This window comes from Myotis nattereri (assembly GCF_964212035.1).
Source record: "Myotis nattereri genome assembly, chromosome: 7".
Taxonomy (NCBI): Eukaryota; Metazoa; Chordata; class Mammalia; order Chiroptera; family Vespertilionidae; genus Myotis; species Myotis nattereri.
In genome coordinates this window covers 18,375,046-18,391,821 of record NC_138082.1, presented here as the reverse complement: position 1 = coordinate 18,391,821, position 16,776 = coordinate 18,375,046, and the positions used below count along the sequence as shown (strand labels likewise).

General features: G+C 34.7%; 1 protein-coding gene across 1 annotated transcript in view; it reads right to left on the bottom strand.

Moving 5' to 3' along the window:
* Positions 1-16,776, bottom strand: part of SPAG16 (sperm associated antigen 16) — a 640,972-nt gene that overhangs the window by 544,785 nt on the left and 79,411 nt on the right. The window contains exon 10 of the mRNA XM_081095737.1: positions 10,953-11,080. Coding sequence (XP_080951863.1) covers positions 10,953-11,080 — 128 coding nt within the window. The remainder of the gene's footprint in view (positions 1-10,952; positions 11,081-16,776) is intronic.

The window sequence follows — 16,776 nt, the reverse complement described above, 5'->3', positions numbered from 1 at the left end:
ACATTTATAGAACAAAAAACTGATGAGGATACAAAGGCCCTTTCTAAGCAGCAACAATCCTTTCCAATGTGCTTTGGGGTTAAAGAAAGAAACATAAAATAAATAATAATTATGCAGTAGGAAGCTCTAACATTTATTTTCTTAAATCAAATTTTGCTTTTAAAACCAATTTACTTCAAAACACTACTGCCAAAAATGCAGAATTACAGTTCAGGAAGATACTATGTGATTTAATTAACTATATCTATTTTCCAAATCTGGAAACAATGGTATTTTCTTCCAAACTGGCCTTCAAACCATGTTATCTTTTTCATTGATATTTCAAAACTGGTGGCATTTGAAATTCATTCCTGCTCAAGAAATCCAGACCCTACCTGAGCTGTCTTCCTTTGTTTAGTTGATATAAAAAGTTAATAACATCATCTAAAAATGTTCTATTCAGTCATTCTGAATGTAAGTCAACATCTGAATGTGTAAACATCTGAATACCTAACAGGACTGCTTTGTGTGAAAGAGACAAATTGTTAAAAATAACTTGAGCGTCCAGGTTTAAGCTATGAATATAAGAAACAGTGCTGCAAAGGGAATAATGTGGATTATTTCCTTGTGGATCTGGGAAGCTCTCTCTGAGGTCATGACACTTAGTATTAACCTTGAGCGATGGGTAGGAATTGGAAAAAAGTTGAGCCTTTATATTAGTCTTTATACTCACACATACCTATTCCCAATACAGCATTTAACATATTTTATATTTTAATAATCAAAAGTAATTTTTCAAGACTTTCATAATTAAAGTTAAATTTCTATTATCATCACTGAGTAATTATTTTAATCATTTGTACACCATAAGTGTCTACAGATACAAGTGGCGGACCTTTTTAATTAAATTCAAAGTACTGTGGCAGTTAACTGGTTAAACCAGAATTGTTTGAATAACAATTTAACATCACTAAATGATAAAGCAAATATTTTAATCTTTGGTTTCAATAAAAATGAACTTTATGTATTAGAAATATATTCAATTATTAGGAATATAAGTAACATTACATATTAATTATAGCTAGAGAGACATAAAATATTGTATTAAACACTTTTTACATGACTTATATGTTTCTCAATTATCCCACACATAGCTCTGCAAAATTTATGCACCAGAAATCAAAGTTGAGTGTCAACGGGTATAGCAATACTTACAGGTGCAACTTGTAGGCACAATGCTTTAAAGATATATTCCTAGGCACTAGAGACCCTATCTCAGGTCACTACTTTGATGAGAGAAGGACTAGCAAGAGAACAGAAGACCAGGTCAAAGGAAGGGGATGGAGATAGCAAATAGCAAAAAATGAAAGAATAGCATCAGCTTAACACACACCATGCTGCAGGATCATGCCATGTACTATTATGCAGATCATTTCCTTCAACCCTTACAACTATCCTGAAAAGTATTTTATTTTGCTTGATCTGTCCAGGGCATAGCACAATGTCCAAGTGCATTGGATAAGTGTTGTCAAATAAAATGCCAACAGCCTGATACCTGTAGTAATTTTCTTTTTACTACACAATGATATATAAACAGGACCTTCAAACCAAACAACAGGGCATACACCCAGACACACTAGTTGGAACACGTGGGAATATACTACAACTTAGGGAACAGGGAGTGGTTGGGGCTGACTGACTATCAGGTAAACCTGGCAGAGACAGAAACCTGCATAGTAAGGTTGACACTTACTTAGATTCCATTCCTTTTCCCTCTGGAAACAAACAAAAAAAAGCTTTTGTTGTTGTTGTTCATTTTTTTGTGTGTTTTTTAAGGAGCTACCCCTCTCTACTACCAGCCATGTCAAGTGATACCATCCCACCTCCAGGATAAGTCTCATGATTTTATGTCAAGACATCAGTCACTGTCCAAGGTCACAGTTTACAACTCTGAGAAGACACAATGCAGTCAGTCAATGAAACACTTGGAGGCATTTGCCTAAACTTGCAGGAAAGAGAACTTTTCTCTTCTTTTGAGGGCTATGAAAGGAGAACCTCCCTGTGAAAGAATATGAAGTCTAGAACTGTCTCAATCACTTTGGTACCAGGAAAGGAGAGATTGGAGCCTTAGGACAATGCTTATACAAATGACATAACATAAAAACAGTGAAATCAAGTGCTTGGTAATATTATTAAACAGTGAATCAAGCTGGATCTGAAGATATTTCCAGTTATGATCTTTTCAGTTAATTGATCCAGTAATTCCCTTTCACTTTTTAACCAATTTGTGTTGTCATACTCAAAATAAAATGTCCCAAATTACACTGATAGCAGATGGGATCTCAGCATGGGCCCTGGTGATAAATAGTCTCTATAATGACCATCAGGAAAGTTGCAAAATGAGCCCAAGTGCAGAGAGAGCTGATATAACAGCAGGAGGTAAGATGGGGGAGAGTTTCAATCACCAATAGTTTGAGTGACCTTGCAGGGAGAACAAAGGGGCCATATGTGAAAAGGGCAAAGGAGGAATTTAGATAAGAAGTAATATATAGTCACTTTAATATTATGTCCAGAGGGACAACAAGGGCAAGTCTATATCTCATTGATAGGTGGACACAGGTCAGGGTGAAAGGAAAATGCAGTTTGTTTAAAGGCTCTTAAACAGATGTATATCTTGAACATCTCCATAGGGGCATTTAGCCAGAATCCAATATTCACCTATATCTTGGAGTTTTTATATACTCCCTGTTTTCTACCTCATTGTCTTACATTTTTACAGAATATACAATATCATCACCCAACAGCAACTTACCATTTTTTTTTTGTATTTCCAATTGCGTTAATTTGGGCTTATTGTTTTTAAATTATTTCTTTTTTCCCAATTTCAACTGGTCCACTTCATCTTTTCTTTTTAATCTCCCTATTTCCACCTGCTCTTCTTTTTCTTTTCTAGCAAATATTTTTGTTTATAAGGTACCCAAAGGTATCACTTCTGTCCTTATTTTCACACTAAATTCCATTCTTATTTTTAACCTTCTTGTTTAAATTTTCTATTCTCTGGATTCTTCTTTTAAGTATTTAATATTCTAATTTCTTAAATGTGTTTCAACTTTATTTGTTAAAAATTTTGATTAGAATTTAATGATGTTTTATGTTTCTATTACCAGTTTATTTTTTAAAACTCTTAAACTTCTAGTTTTTACTAATTCACCTGTATTTTATAATGTCCCTTTATTCCTTGTCACAAAAGTATTCTTATTTTATGATTTATTTTAAGAGTAGCACCAAGCCACTAGAAAATCTCCTCCAAACAAAGGAAGTGGGAGCCCTTGCCTCTGAGCTGTTCCTGCACCATTCCTATGGCTTCCATATATGGCTTCTCAGCCTTTTCATGAGGCTCCTACAAAAAGAGAAAAGCAATCTCATCTCAGAATGTTTATGTGTCATTATGGCTGAATTAGATCTGAAGGAGAAGAAGGACAAGGAGCAATGGTTGCTTCATTGTCAAACATTCTTCCAAAATGGTGCCTTTCAGAACATTTTAAGGTAATGTCAACATGACATTTTTTATATGTCAAATGAAAAAAAAAAAAAAAACCTAAAAGGAAGGATTATAAGATTTAGATGGTGATGCAAAGAGAGAAGGCAGCCAAAGAACAAAACCCAAACCCTCTCCTTTTTGAAGGAATCAACACTGAAATGACTTCACCCATTGCCTAACTCATGCATTCTCAAGATGCACAATACGCACAAGGACAGATGCTCCTGCATTAGGGACCCTCCCAGACCTTGCCCCATCTCATCATTGAGATGTTCATCTTTTTCCTTTATCATTTCCCTCAATAAACTGGAATAAGTTTTAGCAACGTGGTCTAATCATGTTCTTGACCTTGATCAAATCAATGCACTTACTCCTCAGTGGTCATCTAATAGGAAAAATGAAGATAAGATGTTTACTATATTTTACCAACCCCTGACCCATATCCATGACATTCATCTATCAGAGTTCCTGAATGCCTAATTTTCTTTCTCATATTTTCTTTACCAATTGAATAGTCCTAAATTCACAGATTCACTCCAGAATAGGCAATATATTGGAAATTTAAATTTGTTTTTGAAATTTGTTGTCTCCATAAAAGCATTCTTTAGATTTGTCAGGTATATCTTCACTCCTCAAATAGACAATAATCTGAAATACAGTTGCTAAGAAAATTGGATTGGGCAAGTAAGACATAAGTAGATCTAGGAGATACTATGCAAAAGCCCAAGTTCCCAGTAACAAAAGTCAGAGTTAAAAGTTACTCAGCTGTAAGAATTAAAAAAAAAATCAAGGAAGCCAAATGCATGAGAGAAAGCAGAAGTCAGGAATCCAGTGACAGTCTAAGGAATGCTTTTTAAAAAATCATATATGTAGGAACTGAAAAGAAAAAGTCCCTGTGGAATGGGAAACTGACTGTTAAGGATACAGACAAGTGAGAGCCAGAGACCTTGAAAGTCAAGGCAAATACTTGATGCCAAGAGAGAACTGGGTCTTGGGTGCATGCCAGATGTAACTCTAGCTATTCTGAAAGTTGGGTTTATAGCTACCCTATTTTCACAGACTATGCTACTTATGGTTATAACTGTGAGCAGGAAAATTAAATAACAGACTATACTCAAAGAAATCAATGGACAAATTAAAGAAGAGGGTGGCTTCAGGTGATACTTACAAGTGGACAATATATTTTTAAAAGATGGCAATAGAACTATAACTGCACACAATATTTTCACTCAATTCATGCACTCATTCCTTCAGCATATACTAGGCACCTCCTATATGTCAGGGGTTATTCATAATAAAACATGATATATGCCCTCAAGATCCTTGTTGAAGGGTTGAGAGACATTGACACATAAATAAATGTTTTATGTGTCCCTATCTTATGTATAGCGTGGTATTTATTATATCTAGTACCAAGAGAACAGAAAGGAGTTTTGGTGTATCTTGAAGGCTTAACATATAATTAAAGGTTTTAAAGCAAAAATAAGATCAATCATTCTAGAAAGATTACGATAATGGTAGTTGAGAGGATAAATTTGATTTGGAGAAACTGGAGGCAGAGAGAGAGACCAGTAGGAAGTTGTTAGGGAAGCCTAAATGACAGATGATGGACTTTGACAGAAATGAATGGCTATACAAATCAAATTGAATGTAGAATACAGAGCTAAGTGGTTGGCTAAATGTGATAGTAAGTGATAAGAAGGACTTAGGATCCACAGATCATCTTAAGTCACTATATGCATGATAATTACACTAACAAAATGGGAAAAAGAAGAAGGGGAGGGTGGAATGTGGAAGGGATGATGGAAAGAGGTAATTAATTGGTTTTGAGATGTGCTAAGTTTGAGATGCTCACAAGACATGCAGGTTAAAATACCCTATTTTATGAGATACTCAGAGTTAATGATCATCACTTTGTGATAATGTCAGTAGTTTTAAATTAAAGTTCAGAGCATAAATATTGTTATGTATGTCAGGTTCATAAGTCTAATAAAATGTTTGATTACTTACTCTTAGATTATAAAACAGTATTAATATAAAAATGTAATAATACAAAATTAACCTAACAATGTCATCCTAGTCATGGCCATATAAAAAATGCCAAAATTGGCTTAAGATCTAAACCTATCAGTACAACCGCTGATGTTCACAACCCATTCACCAGATAATTGTGAACAGCAGGAAAAAAGCATAAATTATGTGATACCATTCCATGTGATTAACTTTACCATGTATTAAAGATAAGGTCTTGGCAAGTTTAGGTGAGGCACCCCACCAAGTAATGGCAGAAATTGCTAGAACCACTGATTACTAGTACTTCACAATTCTTTCTACCTCTAAGTATGGAAAGTGAATTACAAGTACATGTGTGAGTATACTGTTGTCTGAAATACTAAACAAATTGTTAAAGAGAAAAGAGGTATATTGGTACCTGTCTTAAAACATCCTCACTAACATTCTGTATTATAAAGATGATCCTGTGCCTTTAACTTTCATCTCTCCTTCTATTACACAGCAGGTAACAGGACAAACCAGTAAGTAGCTAAGCAACAAGGTAGAGTGAGAGATAGCTTCTATGCTTACTGGAATATTATTACTGCATTGTCATTCCAGGGAAATTTGACTTGCCTTATCATAACAATATACTCCAGAAAAAGTTTTATGCAAAAACAGAATGACTTGTGTGTGTGTGTTTTCAAAAATTGAAACAATGTCCTTAGAAATACAGTTTATTTTTACCAGCCTTATTTAATAGGTGGGATTATTATGCATTGTTGGCACTACAAGTAACTGCTATATATTTTAATATGTCCAATGATGCCTTCTTGTAGGTCATTGTGGTTATTACTATGGATCTAGATAATTAAAATAGAATGAAAAAACATTATAATCCAGAAGGGCAACTATAGGTCTCTCGCTGAGTCTATGAAATATAGGAATTGAAAATGTTTTGTGCATCATCTGTGACCAATGAAAAGACCTTTCCATAATTTTAGCTGTAAGTTGACCAAAAACAAAACAAAAAACAAATCAGAACACCTAGAAGATGACAGCTGTTTAAAAACCCAAAAAAATCTAAACAAACTTAATTCAAAGCAGAAGACAGATACATGCAAGGGCACTAAAGACAATGTGAAATAAATTAAAGATTTACTCTCCTAAGTAAATGATCTACTTAGTCATGGAATATAAAAAAAGATAAATATGTCATTAAAACACTGTATATGTTTATGCTTACTTTAAATTCATGTACCTCTTCCTTTTTAAAAGTTAATGACATAAATATTATCAATAATTAATGAAAGCTAACTGAATATGTTAGTACTTTGATAGAAAACTATCAAATCAGCAGATAGTAAATTACAAAATAAAAGTAATATCTTTATATTATAGAAAAGGTTTTAAATTATTCTGTCCACTACTGATAAGTAATGATTATTAATATTTTTATCTGCATGTGATTATTATCTGCGGAAGACCATCTATTGTCTTCACTAGCTGATAAGCATAGACAGAGAACACGCCCCCCCACCCCCCAAGGCTGGGTACCTTTGAAGCCCTAGAAAGGTCGGAGCTGGGTGCCACCTCTCTTTGTCCAGACAGTGGTAGCTGAAGCAACTTCCCCATCTATTATTATATAAATCCTTGCTGATGGGCTAGTCTGCCTGTTGCCGGGGTTACCTGCCTAAGGGCTATGCTATGGGTGTATCCCAGATCAATAAAAGCTTGGTGAGGCCTGAGCACCAGTGGAAGTCCTTCCTCCTGAGTTGGACTTACTCGCCTGGTCCCCCAATATTTCCAAATTATCTCGTGTCTTTTCTCTTTCATTTGTGTGCGGCTCTTCTTCCAGATCCTGAACCCTGAACCGCGCGGGACATGGAGGGAAACATTTACCAACAATTTTCCTCCTAAAGATAATTTTCTCAAAGCTTCAAGAAACTAAGTTCTTTACCTTCGATAATTCAAAACTTAAACATACACTGTGCTCATAGCTGCTTATTTGTTTGGGGACATAAACACCATAAAAATTACAAATAATTAAGCTTATTATAAATATGCATTGTAGCCCTAGCCGGTTTGGCTCAGTGGATAGAGTGTTGGCCTGTGGACTGAAGGGTCCTGGGTTTGATTCCGGTCAAGGTCACATGCAGGGTTGCAGGCTTGATCCCCAGTGGGGGGTATGCAGGAGGCAGCCAATCAATGATTCTCTCTCATCATTAATGTTTCTATCTCTCTCGCCCTCTCCCTTCCTCGCTGAAATCAATAAAAATATATTATAAATAAGTAAATAAATATGTATTATAAAATACAAATTAAATTTTATAAATTATATAGAAAGAATTAAATATCTAATTTTAAAACTCACATTTTAAAATATAACTATTGGTTTCTTGAAAACACAGAATTTACAACGCAAACAGTAAGTTTTTACATTCACCTATGGTAAAAAATTACATTTCAATAATGTCCATTATTTTGGCATTAAAAGCTACTTAGCCACTTTTTTTTAAATCCTGGTATGTTTCTGTGGAAGTACATGGAATAATACTAGCACAAACCTAACTACTTTCTGGGCAGCAAACACAGATCTGGGCAAGGGAGGACAGAAGAGCATGTGGCCAACACAAAGAGAGGTAGGCAGCAGCAAAAAATTGAATTCTATTTTAAACAAGGGAAAGACATTATTGTATTTAAAGCAGGAAATCTTACAATCTGATTTACATTTTCAAAGCATCCATTTAGTTATTGTGAAGTTAGTGAATTACTGTGGGGTATGGGAGGGGGAATTAGTAGACTTTTGTAATTGTATGAGAGATGACCATAGTAATACAAAGATAAGCGGGAAAAAAAAGTGAATATATTCTAGAGCAAGAGCCTGTCAGACCTAGTGGTAGATTTAATGGGAATTGTGGAGTGAAAGAATAAGAAATCATAATGACACCTAGGCTTTTAATTCTAATAAAGGCATGTAAGTTCACATTTTCCTTTTGCCAAAATGAGGAAGATTAGAAGAGCTGGTTTTGGGAGAAGAAAAGAATGTCATTGGTAGTGTTACCACCATGGGAATGAGCATCCTATGGAACCTATTTAGAGCCTGAGAATGGAAGAGGCTACTTGAGAAACGGTAGAGTGTGAGATAAAGCTGTGAGCTGAGCCTGGGGCAGTGTATCAACCAGAAGCATGGCAGAAGAGGAGCATCCCTCTGAAGACCCGGCAGGACAGCCTGCGAGTCAGCAGGAAGACAGGACCCTACAAATAATGGGTCAGTTAGGAAAACAGGGGTGGCTGACTGCAGTTTTTGTGCTGACTGAAGCTGAAAGGCGAAGAAAATGAGATCTGACAGGTAAGTGACCACAGTGGCAGGCACAAAAGTGGCAAATGACTGACAAGGCTAGTTTCAGAGCAGAGTAAAAGGGTTTTGTTACTGCCTAACTCATAATACCAGAGCCTTCTCTCCTAATGGGCTAAGTAGTGAAGATGTGGCAGATAAATTATTGCATGGGTTGCAGTAGTAGTTATCAGAGCAACTGTATTTCCAAAGGCTAAAAATGAATGAATCTAAAATCCAGATTTTGTCGCTGACCAAGAGTTACATGTTTCCTTCTTTCTCTTCTCCGCATTGTCATTTAATACAAGCTTTTTCCTTCACTTAATTGTTGGATTGGCCAAACTTTTCCATTCTGTCAGTAAAATACACTAGCTGTGCTCACTGCACCACAACTGCTCAGAGCTCCCAGAGGACAGCCAACTAGACCACACAGGCTCCTCCCTAAATCTCCTATAAGCCAGATGTGCTTGATATTGCATTGTAATTTAAGACTAGCCAAGATGATGAAATATGATTGCAACAAGGAAAATTGCTGTTAGTAAAAATTAAAGTAATGCCATGGAAAGGTAGGAAGATCATCTGCTGAGTGACTAAAGTTCCTGCTTCGAATTAAAGAACCCACAAAATTAAAATTTTAGGTCATGCATTACTGGTATAGTTTGTGCAAGAAATATGATAAGGAATTCCCATCAATATTTACTTAAAGAAAAGGCCACGGCCTTATATCAAAAGACTGGCATGGGAATGCAAATATACTGATAAGTCAAAATAGAATACAAAGGTGTGAATGCTTCCATCTTTATGGTTCTCTGTACTAACAGAACTTTTCAATTCACTAACTTACTGGTGTTGACTGTGGCAGATAAGGTCATATCTGACATGCTTTGAAGTAAGGTACCATAGACAATATTCTTGCTATATGGAAAAATCAAACAGTGTTTAGAGAATAGATTACACATAGCCATCAAGATCAGAGGAAGCTTTGTAAATGAAAAAAAAAAATACCACAGGTAAATGTATGTAAGGTATTACAGTAGGTTTAAATCCTATTCTGAGACACTTGTCCTCAATTAAGCATAACAGAAGCAATTAATAATGTTTGCCATACATTTTTGTACAAATACAAATCTTACATTTCTTAAAGATTGATGACATAAATTTGGGATTATATGAACAAATTCAAGAAAGTAATATTACTTACCTAAACCATAATCAAAATCATATATCCAAGATAATCAACAAAAGCTGACCACTGATATTTTAATGTGCCACAGAACTGTATGATAGAATGTGTATTTATAGATTCTCCACAGAAACATTTTTCTCAAAACTCTAAATAATCATAAGATATTTTTCAAAATTTAAAATGTTTTGTATGAATATAAATATGCAGATTCATAAAATGTTTTTAAATGATTTTTTATTGACTTCAGAGAGGAAGGAAGAGGGAGAGAGATAGAAACATCAATGATGAGAGAAAATTATTGATCGGCTGTCTCCTGCACACCCCCTACTGGGGATCAATCCCTCAACCTGGGCATGTGCCCTTGACCTGAATTTAAACCAGGACCCTTAAGTCCGCAGTCCAACGCTCTGAGCCAACCCAGCTAGGGCATAAAATAACATCATTTTAAATAAATACCAAGTATTGTCTTTAAATGACTGTGATTATGGCTCACAAAACTATGGTCTTTAAAACAAATAAAACAAATGATTTGTTAATGATAAAATACATATATATATATATAGGCAAAATTTTAAGTACAATTAACAAATGAATTACATAGTTGCTGAGATCCTACCTTCATAGCAAATCCTACAAACCTCTCTAAAAACAACTTGTGCCTTAATTTAAGCCAGAACTGCAATCTCTACAATAAATGCTCACAGTAGAGCACTTAAGTTGGTACACCACCAAATGCCTAACCCAGTTAGTCTTAAGGTTTTTGCAACAGCTAAAAGCAGATTCTTTCACTATTATGATACTCATTCTGGGAACAGGCTTAGAGCAAATTGCTTCAACCAAAAATGGCTATAAGAGCACCACAATTTAAACATGACAATAAAGTCTCAAAGGCATTAATAAAACGTCAAGAATCCTACCAGCTCACTGGAAGATCATGCAGTCTAAATATGGTACTCAGCTGGTAGTTGAATTTTGCAGGAGAATCATTTCCTGTAGGCAAACACAGGTCTGGATTTGGTTGCATATCTGTGGGAAATTCTGAGTCCTAGAGAAAAAATAAAGCAAGAGTTAGGTGTAAAATAACCATATCACTTTACACATTAATATTGTCTTATTTAATATTAAATTACAACATAACATTACCAATATATTCCCTCAGGATTTACCTTAAGTCCTTCATTTCTTCTTTTAGCTTTGAGAAACTATGCAAAACAGATAAATTTTTAAAGTCACATATCTATTGGCATAAGTCTAAATGGAATGCTACATCATAAAAACTGTTTTAAAACATTCCTGTATTGAATTCCAAGAAGCACAATATAATGTTGTCTTATAGTATTCAATCATCCTTTTTCAATAAGTTTCCATTCCAAATAGAATGTAGAAAAATCTGTGATTATTCTTATATTCCATTTGTACTCTATAAGTGGTAAACTAAAAACACTTTCATTGAGTAACAAAATAATACCATTTTCTAATTGACAAATTATGATTTTCTTCTTTTAAATCTGAGGACATAGGGTCAATTTAAAGGCACTTACTGAAGGTAAAAGGTTTCTGTCACAATTATTTTAAGTCTCAAATTCATTAGAATCCATGTGTGTTACGTATTGGTCAACTCCCTCTCCATAAAGCAAACTCTAACTGGAGATCAAAGATAATCTCTCCTCAATGTTAAGAAGGCGTACTATAAATAGCACTTAATTAACACTTAATGGAGGATAAGTTAATTGCTCATCTCTACAGGAAAAGAAAATACTCAATCCTCTTACATTTAAGGCTTTAAAATTGCCTTTAGAGAGAGAGGCATATCATTCCTTTGTGCACTCATTTATTTATTGAAAAAATATTTAAAAGTGGTACTTTATTGAACCATTACTCTAGGCATTGGGAATCCACCAATGAAACAAGCAGATAAAATCACTTGCCCTCATAGAGATTGCAGTAGATCCTTTAATATATGCTCAGAGCTAGAAAAGTTTATAAGTAAAGTATTTTTCAGATTAACATATATAATAAATATTCATATAGAAATTTCATGCATTTCATAACTACAAAGAAGAAAATTACAAGCAACCTTGTTCTTTCCATCCAGATGTAATTACTAATAACACTTTTGTTTAATAATTTATCTGCCTCTTTTGTCAATTTTTACAGAATTGAGATCATGCTCTATGATCCACCCTCCAGTTTTCATTTAGCATCATATCACTGCATTTTCACATTATTAACCTGTTTGCATACTCGCATGAGAACAGTATAGACAATAAAGATAATAAGCTAAAATCACATCTTTAAGGTAAGAATTCTATGGAAAAATTGTTGCTAGTTCATATTTAAAACTGTATTCATTCATGTTTCTTAAATTAACTAATTAGGTTAAACTATTTTTGTATTTCTTGTTTCTTTTTGTACTTCATTTTTCTGAATTGCATATATATGCCTTTTGCCCATTTTTCTATTGTTGTGATCATACTTTACTTAATAATGTAGCTTGGGTTGGAAATGGAGGGAGGCAAAATAATTATGTTGGAAAATATAAAAAGGAGGATCAAAATCCAGTCTTACATGATTTTTGACTCCATGGAAATATCTAGAACCATAAACGTATTATCTACATTTAATAAAGTCTAATCAACAAGGTTTAATAAAACCTAATCAACTACAATCTATTTAGTGTCAGAAATAAAAATGTAGGAAAATATAATGATAACTGAACAACTATTTAAAAGATGATTTATAAGATCAGAAAAGGCTTACTAACAGTAATCCTATCTAAACACAGATGTACTTACAGAGGCAAAACATAAGACCTCTTACATAATCACCCAGCCTATAAACTGAAACATTCCAGGAGACAGCGCCAAGAAACTGGCAGGCAGGATCAGTGAGATCAATATGTTACAAATAAATAAGGGAATGCATAGTGAATAGAGGAAGAAAAATAAATGGTAAACACTTCTTTCAAACTACATAATCATTACCATTTCTTTGTAGTGACAAGGTACAATTGGAGAACAAAGCTAAGCTCTCAGTAATATGCTGTGATAGGTCAGTGTTTTGTAACTCTGACCAATTAAGTAATAATTTGTGAGGGTGAGGCACTGATATTTATTTTTAGAAAAAGAGAGCAAATGTCAAGAGTGGTCACCAATGGATGTAGAAAATTATCTGACCAAAGGGAAGAGAATTAATTAATTACTTTTTATATTATACCTTCCCTTACCTCTTAATAGTTTACCAAATGTATGCATTATTTTACTTAAGTTTTCAAATAATGTATGTAAGGAAATTAGCCCTGAACATATTAAATGCTGTCAATTTGCACCTAGTGTTTTTAAACCATGGCTTAACTCAATATGATACAGGTAAAAGCCTAGATTTAAATGATAATCTCTGGTAGGTGTCACAGAGACTATTGAGACCTCTTCTATATTTCCTAGTCTTTCTTGCAGTTAAATTGAGTTAAAGGGATTAGGTTCTAAACGCAGGATCTGAATAGAAATGATGTAAGCCACTTCCTAACCTCAAACATCCCAACACTGTTCGCCATTGCTCTTCCTCCACCACAGTGGCTGTAAAGAACTGTGTCCTGACGGCACAGCTAGAGTGGCTGCCCATATCCCTGAGTCACCACATAGAAGAGAGCCGCACAGAGGAGTCACACCTCCGCCAAGTGAAAAAGGAACTTTTGCTGCAAAAGCACTTGGGATTTGGGGGCTTTATTCTTGCAGCAGCTAATACTGATTTTACTGGCCTATACAGTTGTAAAATAATGATTAATCGTTGGTCATTTACTTTAATTTTTCAAAGTATAAGGCTAAAAGATGAATGTTTTAAGATAGACACTGAATTAGATAACTACATTAAAACAAATTTTAATGTGGTTTTTCTCTTCTTGTCTTAAATCCCGCTGTGAAGAGGAAATTATCAGAAATAGAGGAGTTTTGTTCCGGCTCCTGCGCCCTCATTATTTCACTCGTCGCTCCAGTGGTCCATTGCCTGCTGATGAACTTCATGCATCACTACCGGGGAATGACTGGCAGCTGACATTATCAGCCAGACTTGATTGAGCTAACTGATATTCACAGTCTAAGTATGAAAATGTGAGTGAGTCCGGGAAAGTCTGCCTTCCTTCCTTCTGTATTTGTTCAATTTCTTGACCTTTACATTTATTTGAATTACTGTGACCTTTGTTGCCTTGAGAAGAATTACACTTGAAAAGTTCTGTTTCCACGTGCATTTAAGAATTTTTTGATATAATACACCTAGAGTATCTAATTACTCTTTAAAGTTTCTACTCTTATATGATTATATCAAGCAAAGTAGTTTTATTTTATTTTTTTTAAAATATATTTTATTGATTTTTTACAGAGAGGAAGGGAGAGAGATAGAGAGTTAGAAACATCGATGAGAGAGAAACATCGATCAGCTGCCTCCTGCACACCTCCCACTGGGGAAATGCCCGCAACCCAGGTACATGCCCTTGGCCGGAATCGAGCCTGGGACCTTTCAGTCCGCAGGCCGACGCTCTATCCACTGAGCCAAACCGGTTTCGGCCAAGCAAAGTAGTTGTAATGCATTCTAAAGTTATCACCGAGTCATTCTTTGACCCATATCAAAGTAGGCTAAAGGATACAAACAAAATTAAATGTACACTCAATACACTACCACTTGGAAATCCTCTAGTTCATTATATATTTAGAGTGTATTTCTAGACTGACCTGCTTACTCTTCCACTAACCAATAGAGCAGACATAAAAAATGTGCTTGCCTTAAAAACATAGGGGATGAAGAGTAGGTGTATGACTTCTCTTAGTAGATTGTTAACATATGTCTTTGTCTCTTGTGCGATCTCATGTTGCTGGCTTCCTTAGAGGTGTAAGTCTACATCTTTTTAAAATATATTTTTATTGATTTCAGAGAGGAAGAGAGAAGGAGAGAGAGATAGAAACGTCAATTATGAGAATGAATTGATCGGCTGCCTCCTGCATGCCCCACACTGGGGATCAAGCCCGCAACTCTGGCATGTGCCCTGAATGGGAATCGAACCATGACCCCCTGGTTCATAGATCAACGCTCAACCACTGAGCCACACCAGCCAGGCTAAGTCCACATTTTTTATGACTAAAAACTCCAGAAGTCTGAATATGAATTATTCAATAAAAGTTGTGAAAACTTGTTTAAGTGTTTGAGAAGAAAAGGTAGACTACTGCATCTTATCCTACTCCCAAATTAATTACAGATGAGTTAGAGTTCCATTTTTTTTTAAAAAAAGAATATCAGAAAAGAACTAAAAAGCAAATATAGGTAAATATTTATATGACCTTGAATTATAGAAGCCATTTCGAAGCATAATATTAGGTAAATATTTTTTAAACTGACAAAATGAAATAAAAGAAAAAAATGCCCAGAAAATGTTCATGTTAAAGTAATAATATAATTTACAAAAAAAAGATATTTTTAAAATAAATCATAAAAAATTAACTCTTTAGAAGAAAAGACACTGAGATTATGGATCTATAAGTAAGTCATAAAGTAGTTAGTAAATACATAAAAATATAATATTACTAATAATTAATGAATACAAATTAAAATAACAAAATACATGTTATTCTTTTGAAAACTGGTAACTATTTTTTAAATGATGAAATTGTTGAGAGGCACTGATATAGGTACTCTCACACACTGCAACTGGTAATATAAATTGATCTAAAATTTTGATTAAAAAATTTGGGTATATGTACCAAACATATTAAAAAATGACTAAATACTTTCTATCAATAAGTCTATTTCTAAAAATGTGTTCTAAGAAAATATTCAGACCAATTTGCTTGGATGCATGTATAAGTATATCTATGGACCATTATTTATTACTAGAGGCCTGGTGCACAAAATCTGTGCATGGGGGAGGGAGATCCCTCAGCCCAGCCTGCACCCTCTCTCAATCCAGGACCCCTCAGGGGCTGTCCAACTGCTGGTTTTCACTAAAATGGCAGTCAGACATCCCTCTCACAACCTGGGACTGCTGGCCCCTAACCACTCTGCCTGCCTGCGTGATCACCCCTAACCACTTGCCTGCCTGCCTGATCACCCCTAACCACCTCGGCCCCTGCCAGGGCAGCTTCATCTGGAAGGACGTCAGGAAGGTTGTTTGGCTGTCCGGTCTAATTAGCATATTATGCTTTTATTATTATAGATAGTAAAGTACTTCAAACACCTAAATTCCAATAAAAATGAGTAATTGAATTATAGAACACCATGCATCCAGGTAATGAGACGCTATTTAGCTATGACTTATATTCACAAATAAGTACAGATACAGTAAAGTATCCATATAATATAGAGAATGCATGTATGGTATATCATCTATATCTATATCTATATATCTATATCTATAGCTATCCATCTATATATCTATATGCACCCAGAAGAAAGTGTCAGAATACTAATAGTAACTCTGTATGCTTTTTATTTTGCATTCATTTCTGCATTTTCAAGCACAGCTGGGTTACATAGCCTTCATTTTCCCTGGAAGTCATCCTCTAGTGGCTCCCATAATGCCCAGGAGCCTAAATGCTAATCAAAATCCAAGCAGGGTTCAAGGAGGTCATGGGATCACTCATATAGTATCCAGTTATTGCTTATGCATAGCTATTAACAAATAGCTGCTTATTTTCCCAATGGTTTTAAAGCAGGTCAGTTCACTATTGGAAGAAAATGGTTATCTTTTTAAATTCT